Raw genomic sequence first — 26,036 nt, 5'->3', positions numbered from 1 at the left:
CTGTTTCCCTTAATGCTTTCTTTCATGTTAACAAATCTCTACAGCACTTGTAAATAACAGAAAAGCTCCTTTTTTGCCACTTTTCCTAGGCTAAAAGAACTAAGATACCTTCATTGACTCTTAATGTCAGTCTGGTTTAAACTCAGCCATTCTGGAAAGGTATTGTGTTGTATACCACTTGTTTTAGTAGCTCCAAGAGTGGAGATTTTGTCTTTTTTTTCTTATGTATCACATTGTAGTAACTCTGCAAACTCAATTTAAAATGTCATTGTTTTAATGAGAATAACATAAAATCTCTGTTTTCCTTCTCTGGGTATGTATCACAGGAAACAATTTTTTTAATGAGACTTGTTTAACAATATGCATTCTAAAATACTGAATATATTGCTTGCAATGTTACACGCTGATTTAATTTGATTTTTGTTCTGCTGTTAGAAATAATATGCACTCGCCCATTATATATCTGTCAACCCTTGGTGGCTTACATAGTATATAATATAGCAAAACATTTAAAACATCCTTGGTACTGTATATTAAAATACCTACAGAGACAAGAAACAATCATGAAACCTTCAAATAAATAACAGCAATTACAAAAAAGTAAAACATAAAATCACAAATTATGAAGTATAAATACAATATATAATTATAAAGTTATAAGATTATTATAGCATTTCTAAAACTACATTATGAACAATGTTGATGCTACATACTCTTACAGGAAGACAAGGCTTCGTCTGAACAAAAATAAACATGGAACACATTTTGTGGTTTTGTAATATTCCAACACATGATTGGTGTAAAATTCTGGCAGGATCTGCATCACAGTCTGTTTAACTTTAAAAATTGTCACAATGGTGTGTCTGGAAATGTGTATAAAATATATATAAAATATAAAATCAAGGTAAATTAGGACACAACATCAAGGCTTGCCAACATACTAGCTGTTACAAGAATAAACATGTGAAACTACTGAATACTATAACAATTTCAAATGACTTTGTTCCATATTTAGTGAGGGGAAAAAGTATTTGATCCCCTGCTGATTTTATACGTTTGTCCACTGACAAAGAAATCAGTTTATAATTTTAACGGTAGGTTTATTTTAACAGTGAGAGACAGAATAACAACAAAAAAATGCAGAAAAATGCATTTCAAACAAGTTATAAATTGATTTGCATTTTAATGAGTGAAATAAGTATTTGACCCCTTTGCAAAACATGACTTAGTACTTGGTGGCAAAATCCTTGTTGGCAATCACAGAGGTCAGACATTTCTTGTAGTTGGCCATCAGGTTTGCACACATCTCAGGAGGGATTTTGTCCCACTCCTCTTTGCAGATCCTCTCCAAGTCACTAAGGTTTCGAGGCTGACATTTGGCAGCTCGGACCTTCAGCTCCCTCCACAGATTTTCTATGGGATTAAGGTCTAGAGCAGTGGTTCTCAACCTGTGGGTCGGGACCCCATTTGGGGTCGAACGACCATTTCACGGGGGTCACCAAACAACGCAGTCCGCCATTTTTTTCCCCCTTTCTTTAGCTGTGCTACTCCCTTTTATTCTATTGGCTTTTGAAAGCCAATAGAATAGACTCTCTTGAATAGAGTCTAATTCTATTGGCTTTCAAAAGCCAATAGGAATTGTCCAGGCTGTCTCTGCCCTGCTGAGCCTACCAAAAGTCCCATTCTGCAAACAGTGCTGCACCAGTTGAGTAGTCCTCGACTTACGACCGGTTGGGGGTCGCGGCATTAAAAAGGTTGAGAACCACTGGTCTAGAGACTGGCTAGGCCACTCCAGGACCTTAATGTGCTTCTTCTTGAGTCAGGCCTTTGTTGCCTTGGCTGTGTGTTTTGGCTCATTATCATGCTGGAATACCCATCCACGACCCATTTTCAATGCCCTGGCTGATGGAAGGAGGTTCTCACGCAAGATTTGATGGTGCATGGCCCCGTCTATCATCCTTTTGATACAGTGAAGTTGTCCTGTCCCCTTAGCAGAAAAACACCCCCTTAGCAGAAAAACACCCCCAAAACATAATGTTTCCACCTCCATGTTTGACAGTGGGGATGGTGTTCTTGGGGTCACAGGCAGCATTCCTCCTCCTCTTAACATGGTGAGTTGAATTGATGCCAAAGACCTTGATTTTGGTCTCATTTGACCACAACACTCTCACCCAGCTCTCCTCTGAATCATTCAGAAGTTCATTGGCAAACTTCAGATGGGCCTGCACATGTGCTTTCTTGAGCAGGGGGACCTTGCGGACCCTGCAGGATTTGTCCTTCACAGCGTAGTGTGTTACCAATTGTTTTCTTGGTGACTGTGGTCCCAGCTGCCTTCATATTATTGACAAGATCCTCCCATGTAGTTCTGGGCTGATTCCTCACCGTTCTCATGATCATTGAAACTCCACAAGGTGAGATCTTACATGGAGCCCCAGACCAAGGGAGATTGACAGTTATTTTGTGTTTCTTCCATTTGTGAATAATCGTACCAACTGTTGTCACATTCTCACCAAACTGCTTGGCGACAGTCTTGTAGCCCATTCTACTCTTGTGTAGTTCTACAATCTTGTCCCTGACATCCTTAGACAGCTCTTTGGTCTTGGCCATGATGGAGCGTTTGGAATCTGATTACTTCTGTGGACAAGTGTCTTTTATACAAGTAACAAACTGAGATTAGGAGCACTCCCCTTAAGAGAGTGCTTCTAATCTCAGCTAGTTACCAGTATAAAAGACACCTGGGACCCAGAAATCTTGCTGATACGGGATCAAATACTTATTTCACTCATTAACATACAAATGAATTTATAACTTTTTTGAAATGCATGTGTCTGGATTTTTTTGTTGTTATTCTGTCATTGTTAAAATAAACCTACCATTAAAATTATAGACTGATCATTTCTGTCAGTGGGCAAATGTTACAAAATCAGCAGGGGATCAAATACCTTTTTCCCTCACTGTATGTGGCTGCTATCTAGCTAGCATATATTAATACATTCATTTGTTTCCAAAAGCTAATGTTCTAATGAATATGAATGAAGTCTTATATAAAATTAAGAATACTCTAGTATTTATCCATATGCTCCCATCTTTGTACTGTACACTAACTTAACTGGGGCAGTTATTCCCAGATTTGGCAATCAAAATATTGAAATTATATGTCATTGGTATCAATTGTAATGGGAAGAGCCCTCATTATATTCTCTTTTAAAATTCTAATCAATTTGCTATGTTGCTTTGATATGTATGTGTGTGAGTGAGTGTCAAAACATTAGCTGCTCATTGTAATATATACTATTGTCAGCTGTTCTGTCAGCTCTGTTAAGGAACATCCCTTCTTCACTAAATACAGATAGTCCCCCACTTACAACCATAGGAATGCTGCAATGGTCATAGGTGTGAAAAATAGTTTGTCACTTTTTTCAGTGCTGTTGTTACCTCAGATGGTCACTAAATGAATGGTTGTCAAAGACTACCCCTATATGCACTAAATCAGGGACCTTCAAACTTGGGCCTTTTATGACTTGTGGACTTCAACTCCCAGAATTCCTCAGCCAGTCTGGCTGAGGAATTCTGGGAATTGAAGTCCACAAGTCATAAAAGGGCCAAGTTCGAAGACCCCTGCCCTAAATAATACTAATCCAAATGCTTGGGTTAATTTACAGAACCAAAACCAGAGATTTAGTTCACACAACAGACTGAGCTACAAAGTAGCCAGCCACAGTTAAGCTCAACAAACTATAGAAACTCGCCATTGTTTGCTACTGTGTGCAGTCTAACCAAAGTAATTTTGGCAAGTAAAAGCACAGCCCCATTCCTACCTGCTACAGTTCGCTGCATAAACAGCCCCATTTCAGATGTTGCATTCTGGCATCAAGAGACATCCCTGTCAATGTGTGTATATAGAGCCATTTGTGTGTAGTCTGTACAAAGGCTTCCCGGAATCCCAAACTAGTGGTGTGTGGTTGCAGCAAAGCTTTCATTTACAGTGCTATTCATACAAGTCTGCAGCCGACTCCCACAAACTTTTGGCGGGACTCTGCCTAGTGCTGCTGCTTGGGTGGCGAGCGTAACGTCGAGACACTTTCTTCATAGAGATGCTGGCTACATTTGCACATTTTTAGTTGCAGCTTATTGACTTCATGTTACTTTTTGGATTCAGAGGAAGCCCTGGACTAGTTTTTTTTTAAACCCACTGGGCACACCCATCTTCCAGGATTCGTTTATTAATTCCGCGTCGTGACAAATGTACAAAATTGGGTTAACTTACTAAACCTTCAGCGAGCATGTCATGCCAACAGAGCACGCCATCATGCTCTGCTACGGACCACAAAATACTTCGGCTGTCATGCCGCAGTTCTCTAGCTACACGTCCAATGTCACCGTGGCAGATAAAGCAACACAAACGCGCACGTTAAAACACCCGGCCGCCTCGCGCCTTCGCCTCTACGGCACACAACGCAGACGCCGAGACTCCCCAACCTCCCGCGTGGGCAGCGCCTCTCCTGAGGTGAGCCCGCGTGAGCCTTCACACGTGGTCTGGCGACAGAGAAGTACGGGCGTTAGGAAAGAAACTCCTCGAGGAGAGAGCGCGCATAGCTTCCGCTGAGACTGCGGGTGGGGGGGGGGGCGGGATCGGTGGCCTAGCAACGGAGGCATGGAAGCGGTAGGCCGGCCGATGCGTGAGTTATCAACAGTGACAGCAATAACAGCAGCCCCGTGCAGTGAGAGGGGAGCATGCACTTTGGGCGGTGTCAACGGGGGCGAGGGAGCGGCTGCTTCCTGGAAGATGGGGATTAGTCAGCTGCAGCAGGCAGGGGATAGCCTGATTTGGGCGCCATTTCAGAATAAAGTTGGCTCTCTCTTCCGGTATTTGAGCTTACATTGAAGATCAAATTATCCCCGTCGCAGTATGTTGTTTCTATATTAAATCACTACAGAAATTGACCAATATATATACGTAACATGGAGATGTAAGACAGACGTGAGTAAATGGGGAGAGTGGAAGGCTTTCTTGTCTTAGGTGGTAAGCTACCTTGGTAAACATAGATGATTTCAGGAACATAATAATGGTAAGCCGGATCAGAGCTAGTTACCCTTTCTGACATGGGAAATCCTAGCCCACTGGCAGGACTGTAGACCAAATTGAGAAACTGAACAACAGCAAAATCCTTCAATATGGCAGTGGCTAATCATTTTCACAGCATTGCCAGGATAATTACCTGGATGTGTCCAGATGCTCACCTGAAATCAAGCTCAAAGCAGAGGTGCCTTTATTTGCTGAACTCCTTTGTGATACCCTGTCATCCATAAATTGCACCTGACGATTGGGGAGGTGCTTTTGGAGCACCATATATCAGGAGAGAGTGCAAGTGGAACAGGCTGTTGGTGGAAAATGGGGGCTAATATTAAACTGCATCTCCAAGTTACCCCTCTTAAACAATGGGTTGCTTATCGTGGAATTGAGAGGATTTGATATACTAGCCCAATTGAGAGGAATATGCTAAAGCAAGTTTTAATAAATGTCTTACTACTTTGCTTTTTGGAACTCTAAAATACAAACTCAGTAATTTTTTGGGCTGCTGGGTTATCCAATTAAATTGTTATTTTTTTTCCAGAATCCAGTGAAATTTTGGAAAAGGAATGTAAAAACAAACTCAACTTTATGAATATGCAAACGTGAATGTACAAACATGAAACCTGTTCCCAATAAATTATAATCTCCTAGAATGTGTTTATGGTTATGTAGAAAAAATAGCCAAAGATTATAATTCTGCCTGCTACCCTGTATATATGCATTGCAAATATATATTCTGTAGAATTATTGATAAAAGTTACTAAAAACTTTTGTGACTCTTTCAAAACTTTTAAAACATTTTTGGAAATATGTTGTATAAGAATACCTTTTGAAACAGGTTCTGAAAATTTAGCTGAAGAACAGAAAATTGTATTTTCTTAGTTAAATTAGAAAGATCTAATTTGCTTCCCAATCTCTATGAGATTAGATTGAAAAGCAATCTTTTTAGAAATCTGTTCCCATATGACAGGTAATTTTTGAAACCGAGAGGACTTTCAAAAATATGGTATGATATCTGGTATGGAATATGGTATTATATTTGTGTGTTATTTTTAGAAAGAAAGACATTAGAGATTCTCAAGTCTTGGACAAGTAATATCATTATTCTAGCTTTCCCAGCCTGTTGAAAATTGTTTATGGGTGCCATCGATGTGCAGTAAAAAGTGGAAATATGTTATTTTCAAGATTTATTAGTATATAAATGCAAGACATGCATTCATATTCATCATAATCTCTTTTGGAAGAAGAAATAATAATAATAATAATAATAATAATAATAATAATAATAATAATAATAATAATAATAATAGTAGTAGTAGTAAAGTTGGAAGGGACCTTGGAGGTCATCTAGTCCAACCCCCTGCTTGGGCAGGAAACCCTACACCATTTCGGACAAGTGGCTGTCCAGTCTCTTCTTAAAAACTTCCAGTGTTGGAGCATTTACTGCTTCTGGAGGCAAGCTGTTCCACTGATTAATTGTTCTAACTGTCAGGAAGTTTCTCCTTAGTTCTAGGTTGAAATGATATGCAAAGTGCAGAAAAAGAATAAGAAATAGTAAACCAAAGACATTAATGTATGAAATGAGACAAAGAAAAGGAAAGATATTCTATTTTTTAGATGCCTTAATTCATTCTTTCTCTTTTAAAGGATCTCATAAATTCCATCTAACCACATGTGTATGCTACATATACCTCATAGTAGATTGGTACCAGGGAAACCTAGTTCAAGCTGCTGTTATCAGTGGAAACTCGCTAGGTGACTAGACCACTTTTTCTCCTTCTCCCAGCCCAGCGTAACTTACCAAGTTGTTCTGGGGAAAAGTAGGAGGACAGAGTTCAATGTATGCCATCTTGAATTCTTGAAGGAAAGATGGGATAAAATCTAATAACTCAATGTTGTACTTTGAGATGTGGGTTGATCAAAAGATGGCAGAACACAATCTTAAAAAGAATAAAAGAGTCTCCATACAGTCACTTCACAATGTAACCACATCATTTTTAAATGAAAAATACACGATCTGTCCACTAATGATAGAAAATGGAAAACTGCTCCATTAATCCTTTCCACAGTTTAATGTTTGCAGATGTTCCAGATTAGCATAACTGAGGAGAAAATGTTAGATGCAATGAATCAGGGACTCAAATAATACATAAATTTTATGTACCACAGAGATTAAAGTTGTTATGAATTATGCCTTATATGAGAATCATCTGGATCCTAGTCAACAATAAACCTCAAACCAACACTGCATTTACTGGATTTTTTAAAAAGTTGTGATCAGTGAACTAATTCAGGAACTAGACTGAAGACAGCTTACAGCAAATCTTCCCCATGGTGATCTTGTTGGAAAGCAGAAGTTGGTTATGAAATAATAGTTGGTACAGAAATAGGAAGAGAATGGAGAAGTTGATTGTTGCATGGGTAGGACATGATCCTTGCTGAATATATGCTGCATGCCCAGGCCTTGACTTCTTACTTATCTACTTGCAATAAGAATCAGAGGAATTTGCAAGACTTAACTGATTGCGAAGAGGAACTGTTTAAAATAAAAATGCATGTAAGAGCCAGATTTCATAACCAATATTCATCTTTGTTTCTTGTTACCAGATGAAGGTAATTAAGCATTCTGAGGAGACATTGAAAACAGCTCTGATCTCCAAGGACAGACAACTTTTGAAGCTTTATGAGAAGTTTGATCCCAAGGAGAAGCATTTGCTGAATGAAGCATTTCAACCAGGCAGTGCTCTTTTTAAGCCTATAACTCTGCATTCTGAATCAGACTGGATCTCTTCACATCCAGAACCCACCCAGGATTTTTCACAGTTTTATCATGACCCCTGCAGAAATTTGCCAACCCCACAGAAGAGAAAGATTTACATCCAGCCCATTGGTAATATTAAAGAAGCAGTTATGAAAATGTTTATTGAACCATTACATAGCAATTAATTAAAAAGGCGTTTTCAAGCTTTCCACTTGCACAATTGTCATCCAAACCTGGATATTATCAGGCTGGTTTTTCAGGATAATTTTCTCTGAACTGATAGCTTGAGCTAAAGAATCCTACATACTCCTACAAATGCATCCTACATATTCTTACAAGGGCAACAAGTGATAGAGTTGGATGAGTTTCTACTTGAGAAGGTTGCTAAGGCAGTCCAACTCTTCCTAACACAATATGTAGGAGATCAGATTTATACTGTGTCTAATGGAAATTAAGAAAGCAAAGATAATAAAACATAAAGCCCAGTGCATGCTTAAATTCAAAAGAACCTATTTTTGAGTAATAAAATATATATCTAAGTGGGCATGTAGTTAAGGTCCTTCATTTCCATGGATCATGATAGCTGCTCTTTATATTGCAATGCTATTTTTGTTCACTAAATATTCTTTGGCTTTTTCTCTTCTCTTTTAAAATAAGCTAATTGTTTCTACTCTACAAAGGAAAGTTAACATTTTACTGTTGTATTTATATGACAAATTTGCCTATAAATAGTAGAAGGGAAAAAAAACTGCTGTAAACTGATGTTTTCTGAACCTAGGTTCTTTTGGAGATGCCAAAGTTAGCACAGATGTCTACTTGAAATGGCTGAGAGATTACTGTGAAGCATTTTACTACAACCTGACTGTAAGGATCCTAGACCCAATGCCTGTTTCACACACAGGTTGTGCTTTTCGAATCAATGAATACACACAAAATCTGCAAATTCATGCAGGTACAAAGAATAGACAAAACTGTGATAGACTAATTCATTCTTGCGATTTTGATCAATTTTTCTCAACTGGATTGTAAATTTCAGGTGTATTCAGGTGCTCAGAGTTGTCTTATTGGTGAGATGGGCAGCATATAAACTTAATAAATAAATACAAATAAATAATTTTGTAATATTTTCTTGGGCAAGTAAAAAGGCTGACATTTTAGATCTTGAGTAACTGATTGTAATCAAAAGTCAAAAAAGATGATGCTCAATGAAGGACTAACTTGACTGATCATAGGTTAGAGTTGCTATTAAAGCCTACCTTCTGTGTCAGTATTGTATCCTTATTTGCTTTGTATAGACATGCTGAGCTACACCCTATCCCAGGAGTAGGCAACCTCGGCTCTTTTATGACTCATGGACTTCAACTCCCAGAATTCCCAAGTCAGCCATGCTGACTTGGGAGTTCTGGGAGATGAAGTCCATGAGTCATAAAAGAGCCGAGATTGCCTACCCCTGCCCTATCTTATGATGAGATTTATTAAGCAGCCTAGAAGTCTGTGTATTTGAGCCGTGGTGGCACAGTGGTTAGAATGCAGTATTGCAGGCTAGTTCTGACTGCCAGCAGTTCAGCAGTTCAATCCTGATGGGGCTCAAGGTTGACTCAGCCTTCCATCCTTCCAAGGTTGGTGAAATGAGGACCCAGATTGTGGGAGACAATATGCTGACTCTGTAAACTGCTTAGAGAGGGCTGAAAAGCACTGTGAAGCGGTATATAAGTCTAAGTGCTATTGCTATTGCTATTTGTCTTCCTGTGAGTAGAGATATTTTTTCCTCCTGACCAGAAGCAGAGATCTTTCATTTCATCTCTTACCTAATTCTTTTAATTTAAAGATGCTGAGGATTGAAACCAAAATCTGATGAATATAAAATGTGTTGCTGTTGAAATGCTGTATGGTTCTTTTTTGCTGGTGCTTTTGTACATTCATGGTAAATATGGTAAATACCCCATCGTAAAACAAATGAAGCATGCTTAGATTTGTTGTTTAACTGCAAATTTCACATTCATTCTAAAGGAACTAAATTCAAAATGATTAGGTTTAAATTCATAGTCCTTATTTTCCTTGTGTTTCTGTGATATGTAACTTGGAGAGGTCATCTTAATATCTCTCTTATTTCAGGATTACTGTTATGGCTGCAGTTCTTGATTATGCAATTACTGCCTTCTGTGGAGAGACACTGATACCTGTTTTTCATATAGGGTATCTCTTGAATTACCTAAAGAAAAAAAAGCCAAAGGATGCTTTTTGCATTGTGGGAATAACCATGATAGATCTTTACCCGAAGGACTCTTGGAATTTTGTCTTTGGACAAGCCTCCTTAACAGAAGGTATCTGACTGGCTTCCTTTTAAGTTCTCAGGATGACTTATAATATGACCTTGGCCAATCATCTTTTCACTGTTCATATGAAATGGAATTACCTCTGAATATAAAGAGAAAATTACTTGAGAATTGTTGTGACCATACTGAAAGTGCAAATGAGTGGGGGGGGGGAAGGGCTTTGCACTGCAAGAAAACTGGATCTGCAAGTTTTCAGTAAAAGCCAACTCTGTTGCTTGAGGAATCACGGACTGATTCCCTTTAACTCAGGTGCACTTTAATGTGCCTTGAGTTAACATAACAATATTTTTGCATTCCTTGTTTATCAGTGTAGAAGAGGAATAGGTGGAAACAGGATCCTGCTTTTGTAACTTCAGGCTGCATCAGAGTGCAACGTAGTGCAAATGTTATATGTCCCTATGAAAAAGTAAAAGTAACATCTACAGTCAGTTTTATTTTCTGCTAGCTTCATGGAGGCATTCATGCAGTTTTCTTGATTGCACATTGGTATATCCATAGTTTCTCAGTTTTGCAAGAAATTAGGATAGAAAGAATTCTGAAAATGCAGGCATGGCACTTCATTCCTGTGTGATTGGCCTGATACCGGTGCTCAGCATCTTGGGAAGAGATCTTCCACGCAGAAATAAGTCTTTTACTGGCAAGCCCAAGGATCATGTAATTAATTGACCTTGACAAGGTTTGCACATTTATTAGCATGCTAAAGTACAAACAAGTAAATCACTTTAAATGTTAGTGTAATCTCAATCTCAGAATGCTGGAAGAGTGCATTGAGTTCTAATATAGCTCTGGTTATATGAATCATCTTCCACAATCTTTGCAATCTAGAAGGGTTTATTCACATATAAAAACTGACAGGTACTCTAATGAGCAGCGGCATTCTATCTTGAGGCTCAGGAATATTTAAGGATTGGGTTATGTTGTACTGCCATTGACCAGAAGAGGGCAATGGTCGTACTGTACATTTGAAGCCTTTTTATAATAAAGCCTAGGAGCCTTTACTTTGCCATCTTGGAGTAAAGCATTTGTATTGATAGCCATACATTGGTTATCTTGGTTTATGCAAACAAGGGAACATGAAACTATCGGGGAGGTGGTATACTTTCTCAAGCCTCATTTTCCTGACCAAAGACACCTTCTTCTCTGAAATGGTTACTTGCACAAAAAGAAGTTGTGATAGTAAAGGAGAATATTTGTAGCTCAGAGTTGAAACGAATGGGCCTTGGTGCTCTCTGAGTTTGGTTGTTTAACAGAATAACAGAGTTGGAAGGGACTTTGGAGATTTTCTAGTCCAACCCCCTGCTCATGCAGGAAAATCCTGTACCATTTCGGACAAATGGTTGTCCAATCTCTTCTTGGTGTGCACTGTGCAGTGATGACGTTAGTGGTTTGGGTAATGAAATGTCTGCAAGAAAACAACCAAGCTCAGACAGCACCAAGGACTTCTCATATTCCAGTATTTTTTTTCAATTAACTGAATATGTGAGATGTCATTAGGATCCTTTCAGTCTTTACTTGGGCTCCATTTCTCCTCTCCCATTTCTTCTGATCTGCCTTTCCAAAAGGGTGGTGCTAAGCTCCAGCGCAGAAGTGTTTTGGAGGACTTTGCTGCCCTTTCTAAACTCACTTGCTGAACAGACTGTTTTGCAGCTGAATTGATCCAGATGGGGTGAAAGAGAAAACACCTTTACTTCAAGGCACAAAGAGATTGTTGCTCTGAAACAGCAAGATTCCCCCCCCCCCCCCACACACACACACTTAGATATTTGATCTTTTTCCAAGCCAAGGATAATACTTAGCTTTGGCATCGTGCCAAGGGCTAGGCAGTAAAAAGTGGTTATGTCAAAGATTGAATTGAATTTAAATGTAATTAAAATAAATAGTCATGAATTAAATATGGAACCTGATTAGTCTATTATATTTAACAATTTCTTCCTCCTGTCATTTTAAAAGTTGCAGTTTTGTGACAACTCTTGGGGCTTAGAAGTGGGCTGCAAGGTTTCTATACTGGAAGTATTCTTTTGAATTCGTGTAGTATATATACCGTTTGTATGTATGGTTAATACAGCAGCCTCCTGTTGGTACAACTTTAATTTGAATTCCCTTTTGTTTTGATAAGGGGTGGGGATCTTCAGCTTTGCCAGATACGATAGTGACTTCTACAGTGCAAACTACCAGGGCAGATTGAAAACAACGAAAAAGCTTCCTGCAGCTGACTATTCTGTGTTTGATGGTTACTATACACCTGAGATCACTAGTAAACTGCTTCTGAGATCCTGCAAAGTAAGTGTTTTAAATTGCTAGAGTTATATTACATTGAGTTATATTATATTGATATTATATTGAAACCAAATTTCTTTTTTAATATCCTTGCTTAGTTTTAAAGCAGTGCCAGCTCCTTTTATTAATGGAACAGTAGCCTATTAAAATTTTTCAACATGTGGGTCGTGTGTTTATAGTAGTGTTTTCTGACCTCAGCAACTTGTAAGTTCTGGGACTTCCACTCCCAAAATTCCATAATCCGCTTGCTGGGAGTTGGAGTCCACAGATTTAGAAATTGCTCGGGTTGGGAAACACTTCGTTTAGAGCTTGGGAAGAAGCTTGACTGGATTGGAAGTGTAATAATCCTGCAGTTTATTTTTCTTAAGCTACATAGAAGTCTCTTGAGAAGATTTCCTCAGATTCACATTACAAGGAATCTGATTCCTTTATTCCTGCAATTTTATAGTTAATGTATGCCATATGACAAATAATCATAAACAGTTAATATAATTAAAATTAAGTTATTTTGTCATCGTTAAAAATGAAATGATTTGAAATGGATACTGGCTGTTCTCCCACTAGTGATTTATAAGATCTTCTAGGAGAGTGGTGGTGAACCTATGGCACGCGTGCCAGAGGCGGCACTCAGAGCCCTCTCTGTGGGCACACGCGCCATGCCCCGGAGATAGCAACCATCCCTCTTCAATCAGCTGCCCACTAACTCACCGAGGTCCCACATGGCCGGATGCATCCCAGCACAACTGGTTTCCTTCCCCCTATCCCATCCCTCCTGGCCTCGCATGCTCTCCTTTTCCTGGGCACGACCCACTGCATCGCCTCCTCAGCTGTCGGCCAGCCAGCTCAGAGGCAGCTTCTCTGAACTGCTGGGGCTGGCTGCGGAGCCCCAGAGTGTGTTGGTCGAGGGGCTGGCAGGCTGTGGCTGCTGACAGACACTGTCAGCCCCCCATGCGCTGGCTGGCCTCTGTGTGCGGGGGCCGATGGTGTCAGGCAGCAGTCACCCTGGCCCCTGCCTCGCCTTGCCCTGCGACAATGGCACCCCCGCCCTGCCTCGCCTTGCCTCGTCTCACCCCGCAGGACAAGCCTGCCCACCGCCCCACCTGCCAGAGACCCCCTGGATCTTCCCTAACCCTGCCCGGCTTCTACAGGCATCCTTCCCCACAAGCAACATCAAGGTGACCATGCCTACCTTGGCCACACCCAGCCAGTCTGCCATGACCACCACAGCCATGCCCACCCACTGGGCCACGCCCACCTGGCACTTGGCGATACATAAGTGGGTTTTGGGTTGCAGTTCAGGCACTCGGTCTCTAAAAGGTTTGCCACCACTGTTCTATGATCACTTATTCATCATCATTACAGCATTATAAATCCTATCTTTTTAATTACAATTTAGCAGAATGATTATTAGATGCCACTAGATGTTACAAGGACATAGTGAGGAAAGAGCAGCTGATTAGGTTGGCATCACAAACCTGGTCAACCACATTTTAACCTAGCTGATTGTGATAATTCAGCTTGTTTGTTTATGTGTTAATATGTCACACAAAACCAAAAGATCATTCCTACCATAGGATAAGCATGTGATATGAATACCATAACTCCATTCTTTCAAGAAATAAAATATTTCCTTCAATGATTATTTTATCAATATTAATCTAGACCAAAAATATTACTTTAATTCATGTGATCATTTGGATGTTAGATTGAAATCATGCAGAAGTGTGAGGACACTTTTTTGCACAAGAAGATCATTGGCTTGTGGTTTAGAGAAAACTTTTAGAAGTTAAAGCTTGAAATCTGTTTTGACTCACTATTTTTATTGTACTTTTCATATCTTTAATATTGTTCTGCTAAAAGATTAAAATGGATTGATTAATATTTATATTGAATGAAAAGTATAAAGGTAAATAAAAAAGGCTAAATACTTTTGATTTGTTTGTTAAATTTATCACTTGCCTTTTCTCTAGCTGTTCAGATAGCAAAGCTATGAGGTTGGGGTGAGAGTGCCTGACCCAAAGTCATCCAGCACATTTCTGTGGTTGAAATTGGCCTTGTGTCTGGCCATCTCCAATTGTAATCCAATACCAGTCTATTCCACTAGCCAGTTCTACCTTTTCTCACAAAATCTCTTGTGATTCAAACACCCACCCAGGATTGCAACTACAATTATTCAAGTCCATGATCAATAGACATATTATAAGTCAAACATAATGAGAAGGCTGGTTTAAGTAGAACTCTTCCATTCATATTCTGTGGCAGAGCAAGAATTCGCTCATCATTTTTCCCACTATAAAATGATTTTGCCATCTAAGGTATTCCAAATCCTGCAACCAAAGTGTACACTCTGATTTGAAAAATAGCTAGCAGTGCTATAGGGACTATCAAGCTCTTATTCAGCACAACTGCTGTGGGTTTTAAGCTGGCTGATGTGATTTGGCTATATCTGTGTTTCAGACTTTGACTCACGAGATTGGACACATCTTTGGGCTCCATCACTGCCAGTGGTTAGAGTGTGTTATGCAAGGATCTAATCATTTGGAGGAATCAGACAGACGTCCTTTAGATCTTTGTCCTATTTGCTTGCGCAAGCTGCAATCTGTACTTGGGTTCAGCATTCTGGAAAGATACAAGGTATGTCACTTCAGGATCCTTTAACAGTGTGAGAACTGCTTTAAATGCTGCTCTTTCCAGCTCTGGCAGAAATGAGAAATCCAGATTAAGCCGGACGGATTCATTACTTTGCTCCACTGCATGCCAGTTTCCATTCTGCGCTGTTGATGGTAATGATGAGGTCAAGGAAGAGTTAGGGGCTAAAGTCAAAAGCTCAGCTTGGCAGAATAAATAGAAAAATCTGCTGGGCAGTTGGACTTGTAAAAAAAAAAAGCAACTTCTGAAAAATTAATCCATTGATCTGTCACATCCAGCCACTTGTATGTATAGGATTGATTTAACACACATGAGAGAATTATGGCTTGTTTCATTGTTTTCTTTATGACATTAAGGAAATGAAATGCATCTCTGAAGAAAATTGATCTGTGTTACAGTCTGTGAAAAAGAAGTCATCAGTGTAGAAATTTGACTTGATACTAAATAGCTTGCTTATATGTTGTTACTGTGCATGGCCATTTTGAATAAAGTTTCTAATTCCTTTAGGCCCTGCAGAGATGGATAGAGGATAAAGCTAATGGAACGGAAGAAGGGCACAGCAGTGAAGCTAGAGGAGGATTGCCAAAGCCGGTGGAATCATTTACAGAAAGTTATGAGTTGCTTATGAAATGTTTAGACATCCTCCAGAAATAGGTTTGTTACGCAGGTTCAAAGGGAATGCTCTTATTCCAATGGTATAATCACTACTAAAGTGTGGCGATGAATTAAATATATTTTAAGTTGAAAGCTAAAAACCTTACAGTAAATATTTAAGCTGTTTGTTCTACCTGTTTTCTTTTGTCTCTGTTAAGTTACTCTTTTTTCTTGGAATGTCTAACACAGCCTAATAACACATTATTTATTTCTTATACTGAAGGAGTTAAGCTATGGTGCAGTCCATGGAACTGCTGTCAGGCATCTGAATCAGTTGTTTTGTCTACAATATTGATTGACAAATTGAGCCCTGTTTCTGTCTGTAAAATATCTGCTTACATGACTTTGGAACAAACATCAGCAACTTAAAGGAGCATTTTCTCTGCCTGTTCAGCAAACGGTCATGTCTGCATTTCATTATGAATCCTGTTTATTTGCAAGAAACAAGAAGTGGAATGGAAGCAAATGGATTTTTTTTGTTGTTGTTGTTTTATTAAAAGTTTTACAAATTACAATATAAACCCACCCCATCCCCTTCCCCCCACCCCCACTTCCCAGAGCTGATTACAGGGTAACAAATAAACAAACATAGTCTAGCTAACATAAACCAACTAAACTATCAATCAAAACCATAATACACTTTAACTCCTTCTCAAAACAAATATTAACAAATTAAGACAAAAATAATAATACCATTAATACTATTAATAATTATCTAAAATCTATTCAAAAGCAAGATAATACTTTTCAGTTTCATACTTCTGAATATAATCAATCCATCTTCTCCAAACCATAATATATCTTTCTTGTGAGTGATCCTTCAAATAGGTGGAGATTTTCGCCATTTCTGCTAAATTAGACACTTTAAGTATCCATTCTTCCAAAGTAGGCAATAAGTTTTTCTTCCAATATTGCCCCACCAATAATCTTGCAGCAATTATGAAGTTCAACATCAAATTAGTTTCTTTAACATCCAAATCTACAATAATACCCAACAAAAATAATTGCGGAGTAAACTTTATCTTTTTCTTAAAAATCTTTTGAATATTCCACCAAATCTTAATCCAAAAAGCTTTAATATCTTTACAAGTCCACCAAATATGAAAATAAGTTGCATCTAAATTTCCACATCTCCAACATTTGGGCTATAATTTCGGATACATGCGGGACAACTTTTGGGGATCCAAATGCCATCTATAAAACATTTTATAAAAATTTTCTCTTAAATTTTGTGCTTGAGTAAATTTTACATTTCTAACCCAAATTGTCTCCCATGTATCTAGTAAAATTGGCTCTTGGATATTTTGTGCCCATTTAATCATACAATCTTTAACTAACTCCGTTTCAGAGTCCAATTCTATTAAAGCACTATAAATTCTTTTTATATGAAATCGACTTTGATCTTTAATCTGTTTTACCAAATTCACATCCTCTAAAATAATACCAACCTTTTTATCTATATTCCACCTCAATAACAATTGATTATAATAAAACCAAGAATATACAATATTTTCTTGCTTCAACTCAGTTAAAGGCTTTAATTGCCAATGCTGCCCAACCAAACTAAGTAATTCCTTATAAGAAATCTTATCCAAATTTACTCCCCTAGATACTCCCTCTATCACGTGTCCTGGAACCCCCCAAATTGGAATTTTATAATTTAACCTATAGTAATACTTTTTCCAGACACGTAGCAAGGCACTTCTCAAAATATGGGTTTTAAAAACCTGATCCATTTTTTTATCATAAATTAAATATGCGTGCCATCCATATAATAAATCCCATCCCTCAAGAGATAGGATATTCTTATTTGTTAAGTTGAGCCAATCACTAATCAAGGTTAAAGCCACTGCATCATAATACAATTTTAAATTCGGTGCCTTTAATCCTCCTCTTTCCCGTGTATCCTGCATAATTTTAAATTTAACTCTCGGCTTTTTCCCTGCCCAAATAAATTTATTAATCCCCTTCTGCCATTCTTCCAAATTGGCATCTTTTTTCAAAATAGGTATCATCTGAAATAAAAAAAGAAACTTTGGAAGTATATTCATTTTAACTGCCGAAATTCTCCCCAACAAAGATAATTGTAATTTTTTCCAATCATTTAAATCCTTTTGCTCTTTTACCCATAATATCTCATAATTATTTTTATACAATTTAACATTAGAGGACGTTAAATAAATTCCTAAATATTTGACCTTTCTCACTATTTCAAAACCTGTTAATTTAACTATAATATCCTTTTCCTTCATAGACATATTTTTCGATAATATTTTAGTCTTATTATTATTTACCTTAAACCCAGAAACCTTCCCATACTGAAGTAAAATTTCAACCAAATCCCTAACTGAATCTGTCGGTTGAGATAATGTCACAACCAAGTCATCAGCAAAAGCTCTCAACCTATAATCATTCTTATTTATTTTTATTCCCTTTATTCTAGGTGACTCCCGAATTTTAATAAGTAAAATCTCCATGGTTAAAACAAATAACAATGGGGATAAAGGACATCCCTGTCTTGTACCCTTTTCAATTTTAAATGCTTCTGTTAAACCCCCATTAACTATAATTTGTGCAGATTGCTGTTGATATATTGCTTTAAGGGCAAATAAAAATTTATCCCCAAAATTCATTTCCTCTACTACTCTGAGTAAAAATTGCCAATTTAATTGATCAAAGGCTTTTTCAGCATCTAAAAAAATCAAAGCCGCAGGGATTTGATTGTTCTTGTCCAAATACTCAATTAGATTAAGAATTTGTCTAACATTATATTTCATATATCCTCCAGATATAAATCCAGATTGATCACTATGAAGCAAATGGGTTTTATATATCAATAAATCCTTCTTGCACATCAAAATTCAAAACTGATGCAGAGAAATTTGTGGGGCATGAAATTGACCAGAGCCTTCAGTACTTGTGCTTCTGAAGTCACTAATCTCAATATAGACCTTGTCCATTTTATCAGGGGTAACAGATCAAATTCATCAGGAGTAATGGGTCAAATTCAGCCCAGATATCCAGAGGAAACTATGTCGCAGTCATCCCCATAGGATCAGCAGAGTTGGAGTCTGACTACAAGCAGATCATAAATAAAATATTCACAGTACCTTTAAAATTACAATTAAAAACTCTTGACATTAAATAACAAGAAAATAAAGGTGGTGTACTGAAGTCCATAAATATCATCAGGATGCTCTCTGCAAAAGCTCAGTTTTTAATGTGTTCCTAATAGGTAATGAAGCTACATATTTTACAGTTCATAAATAAAAATGGTACTCTTTCATCAGAATTGTAAAAAGAAATTAATCTGATGGTCCTCTGGATGACATTGAGCAATGACTTGGGAAAGAACAAAGGGGAAAGACAAGAACTAAACAAACACAAGGGCATTTTTTGATGTTGGATGTTGATGATTAATTTGATTAAAGTGCATCCCTCTTCATAAGGTCTGAAACAGTTTTAATGAGAAAACTATTAAGATTTAGGAGGAAAAAATCTTTTAATTTCCTTTGTTTGGATTACTGTTATTCTGGCACAATCGTGCTTTCATCTTAAATCTAAATCCAGTTAGCATATTTCCTTGTCTAATTAATGCTTAAGCATATTTTTTCTCTTCTTCCTAGCTAGGTAGAATTGGATTTCCTACTGTGTACAATTTTCAAGGTTAATTTCAGTTGGACGGGCACTGACTTCTTCCAGGATGCTTTCTGATTTTCAGAAATTATATTTGACCAGAGAGCACCTTTAATTTTGAAAGCATACAGGAATAATTTCTTCCCATTTAATAATTTTTTGCAGGAATATTAACTTTTGCTGAGAATTCCATCTGACAGACATAAGGCATATTGATCATGTTACCCAGATTATAAATATTAACTAATATTTATTGAATATGTATATAGGAGAAAAAAAGATCAAATAAAAATCTTCCAATGTACTTGAGATTATCTGCCTTTTTTTGGTGACATTTTTGGTTAATATTAAGACACAAAACAGAATGGGAAACTTATGTCTTCCTTCTGTTTCATTTTAATTTGCTGCAATCACATTTGCATTGTCTTTTGCATTACATCTTATATGGTTCATTTGTTTTTCTGTTAATCTGAGGTGAATACAGCCACTGTGAGCTATTAAGGAAACAATACCTTTGCCTCAATCCTAGGTTAATTAGGGTGGTGGTTTGATATATTGCTACTTTACAAAGTCCAAGTATATTTTCTTAAGTGCAGTTGTATCTTATCAAGCATAGACATTCTTTCTCCCAGCCAAGAAAATCTGGATTTTTTAACATGAACAATTTAGACTAAGGCTTTGCTACTGTTCACCACCTCTACCTCTGCAGCTTTGTGGAGGGAGATGATTTGCTGTGAAATATGAAGATTTAATTCAATGGGATCAATGTCTCTTTCGCAGGTAAATTTCTCCAGCATTTAGGATGGCGAAACTCGAAATAAAATTGGAATAGAAAAGCCTACTCAATAGTTTTACCTATCTGGTGCAAGGATGCTTCTGTCTTTACAATAATCACTCAAGTGTGTCAGACTTTTCTTCTCCCGTCAAACTTAAGCTGCTTGATGAAGAAGGTACCAGGGGCACTTTGTTCTGCCATATACTGAGCCACGGCAGGCAACAGATTTGAGGGGAAGTGGAAATTAACCTGGTGTGGATTTAAGAATTGATGTATAATTACGGGCCGGCAGATGTTTCAAAGAACTCTTTAGTACTCGCAAAAAGCAGGAGGGAGAAACTATACCTTCCTGTGGGAACTCCTGTCACCAACTCGTCCTCTCCCTGAGAGTGGGGACCACTTAGCGATTGCCTCAAAAGGTATTTTGGGTTTTGTATGCGGACGGGATTCTGAAGTTCTACTCTTCGGCTCCTTCGGGCGGAATCGGCTCGGCGCCTCCTGATTGGTTCAGACCCAAGGAAAGGGGAGGCGCAAAACCTCGCTTAATATTTGCCGTGAATCTGGGAACCTGGTCGCCGGCGGTGGCGGGGTGCGTGAGCTGTGCGGACGTGTGAGTGCATAAACCACCTTTGCCATACAGTTGCCTGGTTTTTAACACGGGTGTGACTTAGGGCTTTGACTTAGCTGAGATGATTGGTTGGGGGGGGCATCAATTGAAAGGAGGGCGAGCAACCATGCCAAGCTGGGAGAAGCGAGTCTTCGGCCGCAGCAAGGGCCGGAGCCGCAGAAATCTTGCAACCCGCGTGCAGAACGGCCTCTAGTTTGGGGAGGGACAGTCGGCGAACTAGCTGTCTTCGGTACGCTTCCCCGGGCGACGAGGCTGCAGAAGCGGTTTCAGTTGTGGCTCCGGCGGATGCGGTGCAGTTGCATCGGCCCTGCTAGCTAAAGTTAGACGGTGTCTGGCGACACGCGCAGCCCGATGTCGGGCGGGTTTCCTCAGAAGGCAGCTATTTCTAGGCGGTGAATAGAAGGGAGTGCAGCCTTGCCCACGTTGGAGGCATTAGCTGGAGCTGGGAAACGGCGGAGGCCAGGCCCGATGTGGCGCTTCCGGCGAGGGACGGTGGAATTTTCCATGCTGCGCTCCCTGCGTAGGCTGGCAGAGAAGGAGCCCCCTGCCCCGCCCCGCTTGGCAACCTTGCCCCACGCCCAGCGCTGGGAGGGGGGCGTGGCGCGCGGCGGCTCGCCTCGGCCAGCTCTGCAGCCGCGGCTCTGCTCTGCCCCTTCCCGGACTAGGCGCTTTTAAAACGGGCCATCCGGCTTCAGATCTTTTAATTCTTACAACTTCACACGTTTTGCATCTAACCCGGGAGCACCCTGACCCTCGAGCTGAAGCAGAATTACTCCCGAAGCATCGGCTCCCGTCCCCGACTTAAACGAATTCAGAAGTGGGTTTAAAAACACGGTTTCTGACTTGTATGCTACGCGCAGCTCATAGCTATTCTCTCCCGGGCGACCTCTGAGGATTTTAACTTTTTCTTTCTTGTAGCGGCAAATTGAAATTTCCTACTTAAGGTTGCTGTAGTATGATTGCAATTTAGGGAGCTGCTCCGTCCCAAACTCTTGGAGAGAGGATTATACTGGCTTGCACAGCCAGCTTTGAAATCTCTGAAAATGGTTTAAGGTGATCTCCTATACTAGAGTCTCAATAGTCAATTCCCTTTTATTATTTTATCTTCCGAAGCTTTCTCAATAGTTATAGCATTTCCATCAAAAGGAATGTGGTTTTTGCATTGTAATTTTGTTTGATATGCATAAGAATTTCAAATTTTTTGACATACACTTCAACTTGGAAATGGAAATACTGTTTGGTCTTTGCCCAAGGCACCTGTTGAAGTTTAAAAAGCAACCTATGGATTTTCTGGAAGATGACTCATTTAAATGTTTCCCTTCCTGCTAAATGGGTTTCATAAAGTCCTTCCATGCCAGTCAAATGAAAACAGCATCCAAGTGAGAAGTTTTGTTCTTGAGGCAGGTCTCTAAATCATGGAACTATGCTTTTGGAAAAGGTCACAAAGGCCATCTAGTGCAACACTGCAGTGTGCAGGAAAACCAATTAAATCCTCCTTGAGAGATGGCTGTCCAGTTCTTCTTAAAAATCCTCCAACGTAGTCTCTATGGGATATTGCTTACTGTCTGGAAGCTTTTTGTTAAATAGTATAACTTTTAATACCATCTGGAATGCTTTGGAGTGAATTGAGAGTCAGTTCTGATGACTCCCCTGAGAACAAGGTGTTTAAGCATTAATTCTTAATGATCATGTATGTATGTGGCCTCTTTCTGAACAAGGAATGAATGTATAGCAGTCACAACTGATTGACTTAAAAATGAAAGTATTTTCTAGGTGTATTATACGAACAGGACTCCAGAGGGCGCTAGGTATCATTTTTTAAAGCAAACTTACCAGCTGTTTCTACCTGCTTTCCCTATCTCAAACCCTCCAGATAGGTCAGAGCAATTCCAATTGCCTTTCATTCAGTATATTATTATGAATATGAGCTGTAAACCTAATCATCTGGAGCATAGCAGATTGGAGAAAGTTGATGAGCATATTTTAGCTTAGCTTGTTGCATGAACCCAGCCACGTGTGGTTCAATTTATTGTGAGTACACACGCATTGGGTTAATTTGGTTAATTATGAGGAAAATATGATGCATACCTACTCTTTCTCCTTAATGGACATCCTTCATTCCATATGTATTTTGTAATGGAAATGGGGATGATGGTGAGTATATTTGTTCTTTGTAAAAGCTTGCAGAAACTGCTTTTGGTGTAGTAGACACAAAATACCTTTCTTGCCAGACGTATTCTTTTTAGAAAGAGTTGCACTGGGTGGAATGATTGTAGAGAAACGTCCAGGATCACCACATATATAATGATCCATTTTCATGAGGGGGGGGGAGGGGGGAGAGATGCCAGCAGAGTCTGATTAGTTATTTCCAGTTTTTTGGTATTTCCCTTCTGACATCATTCCAGCTGAAGCTTCAGATATATAAAACCTATTAAAGCTTTGCTCACCTTACCTTGGAGGGAAGTTAAAATAGAAGCCAAGTAGGAATTTATAGTGGAGACTGCAAATGTCATGCTGATAATAGGTTTTTTGCCAACTCAAAGAATGGGTGACAGCACTAACAAAAAGACCAGTTGTGAAGTTTGGAACAAAAGAAGGTTTAAACCAAAATTACTTTTTTCATTAAAAAAAAGTTTATTGCAAAACTCATTATTTGGTAGCACTTCCAGAATCCACTAATTTACAGTACAGAATAAATCAGCATCCTGCTTCAAACCATGCTTAATCCTGATTTTGAATATCTTGTTCACATGCATGCGTTCTGATCACACCAATATGTTATGTACATACATAGTAACTTTAGATGCTGACAGTTACATACATTGCATTATTTAGTATTGGAAATATTTGTAACAATATCACAGTAGAACTTCGTTAACTTGCAGAGACGACTAATTTTTTCAACTACATGTCAATATGCTTTTCCTCATATATATTGCCCTTGTTCAGTGATTGGAACTGATTCTGGTGAAATGATCACTAAGCAACAGTCACTAAGGGAAACAAGTGACTGAAAGAGGGAGAGAGAGAGACACAGTGGTGCCTTCTCATTCGAATCAAGTTCTTATACAAGGTCTGTACCTGATCTCTTTCCCCCCCACACACACACCCTTTTTGCATGACTGTGAGATTGCTTAAGCAAGTTACCACTTCCTAAACTGTTTTCTATGCCCTCTGACCTCCCATAAGTGTTAATTGCAAATTCACAAGCTCAGCTTTGTAGTCTTAATTATAACCCTCCTGGTACCTGTTGCCTGAAACTGATCAGGTTGTAATTGGTTTCACACTGAAGGTTTTTATTGTGGTAAATGCATTGGTTGGAATATGATTTTTTTATTATTACTGTTTATTTGCAAACAGTCACTGTTTGTTGCTAAAGAAGAACTACCTGTATTCTGGTACTTTTATATTAGAACTACAGTTTAGATAGATTAGGCCAGAAATAAGTATGAAATCAGCATTTGCCATGACTGTGGCCTTTTATTCCAAACATGGTTTTAAGATTTACATTGCTATACCTACCTTACATTTTCTGCTTTACTAGGAATGTAACAAGTATATGGTATGCTTGCTAAATAAATAACCAAGTTTATTAGCATATGCCTCATATTTTATTACTTTATTTGCTACCAAAAAAATCCAGAAAATCTAGTTATTCCCTCCTCCCAGTCTCTCTGCAGTTTATTGAGGCTCTACTGTATGTGATAAAGTGCTGAAAGTAAACAAACGATCCCATATTGCAACATATGTCTTCTTAATTTTCCAGCAGGGAGATAAGATGGATTGCTTAAGATACAGGGACACCATGTCCTGTTTCTAGGGCATCTTGATAAAAGTAAAGGATTTTATTAGAACAGAGTGCAAGTAAATAGCTCTTAAGATCAAGTTTTTGTTGTTTTATAAGAATATTTAAAATCAGGATGCTTTAAATCATTTCTCTGAAAAATTTCCCAGCATTCACATATTTATGTCCTACATTGCGATGGTATAAATTTTGAACTTTTTTTTTCTTTTTGGGTTGTGTTTGTTTTTTGGTAGGGGCTTCAGGAAAACCCTATCAGGAATCACAGTGATTTTAATTTGTATAGTCTTAGTAGAATAATTGACATACAGTGCCATTATGAATGGATTATCAAGAAACATTTTGAATCTGTACTATGTGTATTCAGAACAAAATCTTTTCATTTTCTCATTTTCCCCGAGTTGTCTAGTGAGAAAAAGACGTATAAAAGTGGGGTAAACAAGCTCGTATCACCTTTGATGATTATTTATTAAAACTCAGTGAACAATAAATAGTCAACATGTTGCTGCCACCTCTTAGAATTCCCTTTCTTTATACAAAACCTACTGAAAACAGGAGATACACAAATTGCATTCTAAAAAGACTAACTTTCTCTTTGTTGCATTTTTCTCTTTGCACTGATTGTTACATTGATTGTACTAAATAACTGCAATGAATGGAGCTTTAAAACCAGGGTTATCAGATACCGGTATACTATAAAAATCTGGATGACTACTAGATCAGAGGTCCCCAATCTTTTGGGCATCAGGGACCGGTTCCGTGGAGAAAGGTTTTGAGTGCGTGGTTGTGTGCTGTCTGCGTCCCATGGATGGGGCTTTGCTTGTTTGTACAGACCAGTTGCTGGCATGCCACGGCCCGGTACCAGTCCACAGAACTGGGGGGTGGGGACCTCTATACTAGATGACAGCCAATAGTTAGGTTTAAGTACCTGTCTGCTGCCCTCCTGTGGTCACCTGGATTTTAAAAACATAGATCAGATAACCCTCCTACTTCTCCAAGGCTTGGTTTATGCAGTTGGCTCCTTTAAGGTCCCAGGTATGGCTGTGTTGAGGCACATTGCCCAGTGGGAATTACTAGTAGTTGACTGCTTCATTAGATTATATAGTTTCACCTTTCACATGCACTCTACTGCAAAGACAACTGTGGTCATACAAATGGAATGACAAAATGTACAACCTTCATATGAAGGTACTGATGGAACAATCAGAGTTTCTATTTAACTCATAAAAAAAACCCTACACGTGAATGATGGTAGAAGTTAACAAAGGTAAGAACAAGTCCCAAATATACAGCATGCACCTTCTCAAACTTGTGCATAGAGGACTCCAAGCCTACAGACACAGACCTAACTGAAAGGTGATCCATAGTATAACCAAAGACAGTGGAATGTTTTCAGAATAAAAATGTTTTTCTCCCTATTAAGGAAATTAGTACAAGAAGTCCT

The 26,036-nt window shown here is 38.7% G+C and overlaps 2 protein-coding genes across 12 annotated transcripts in view; both read left to right on the top strand.

Annotated features, from left to right (window-relative positions):
• Positions 1-4,627: 4,627 nt before the first annotated feature.
• AMZ2 (archaelysin family metallopeptidase 2) lies at positions 4,628-15,884 on the top strand. Of its 6 annotated transcripts, none has more exons than XM_039325497.1 (7): positions 4,628-4,679; positions 7,682-7,964; positions 8,614-8,787; positions 10,031-10,159; positions 12,288-12,451; positions 14,906-15,082; positions 15,605-15,884. In XM_039325497.1, exons 2-7 carry the CDS (start codon positions 7,682-7,684, stop codon positions 15,749-15,751), a joined length of 1,074 nt encoding a protein of 357 aa, XP_039181431.1. In that variant the 5' UTR covers positions 4,628-4,679; the 3' UTR covers positions 15,752-15,884. The 6 variants fall into 6 exon arrangements, with proteins under 6 accessions (XP_039181431.1, XP_039181430.1, XP_039181427.1 ...); XM_039325496.1 differs by lacking the exon at positions 4,628-4,679 and adding an exon at positions 4,691-4,866; XM_039325493.1 differs by lacking the exon at positions 4,628-4,679 and adding an exon at positions 4,691-4,907.
• Positions 15,885-20,693: 4,809 nt separating this feature from the next.
• ARSG (arylsulfatase G) overlaps positions 20,694-26,036 on the top strand; it is a 119,123-nt gene continuing 113,780 nt past the window's right edge. For 2 of the 6 annotated variants that reach the window (XM_039325368.1, XM_039325370.1), the window contains exon 1: positions 20,703-20,772. The gene's annotated coding sequence lies outside the window, so the exon portion shown is untranslated. Of the gene's footprint in view, positions 20,773-26,036 lie in introns of all 6 variants that reach the window. The other 4 variants (XM_039325372.1, XM_039325374.1, XM_039325371.1 and 1 more) reach the window with 3 other exon arrangements.

The sequence above is a fragment of the Crotalus tigris genome, unplaced genomic scaffold (genome assembly GCF_016545835.1).
Source record: "Crotalus tigris isolate CLP2741 ecotype Arizona unplaced genomic scaffold, ASM1654583v1 scf7180000024337.5909745, whole genome shotgun sequence".
Classification (NCBI taxonomy): domain Eukaryota; kingdom Metazoa; phylum Chordata; class Lepidosauria; order Squamata; family Viperidae; genus Crotalus; species Crotalus tigris.
Note: the sequence above shows the minus strand (reverse complement) of the source record. Positions and strands in the feature narration are given on the sequence as shown.

What these genes read in the sequence shown, in the direction of transcription:
- AMZ2 (XM_039325492.1), top strand. An exon ending in GATTTACATCCAGCCCATTG is followed by an intron (nt 7,965 to 8,613) that starts GTAATATTAAAG and finishes TTCTGAACCTAG; the next exon opens with GTTCTTTTGGAGATGCCAAA. An exon ending in TGCTTCTGAGATCCTGCAAA is followed by an intron (nt 12,452 to 14,905) that starts GTAAGTGTTTTA and finishes TCTGTGTTTCAG; the next exon opens with ACTTTGACTCACGAGATTGG.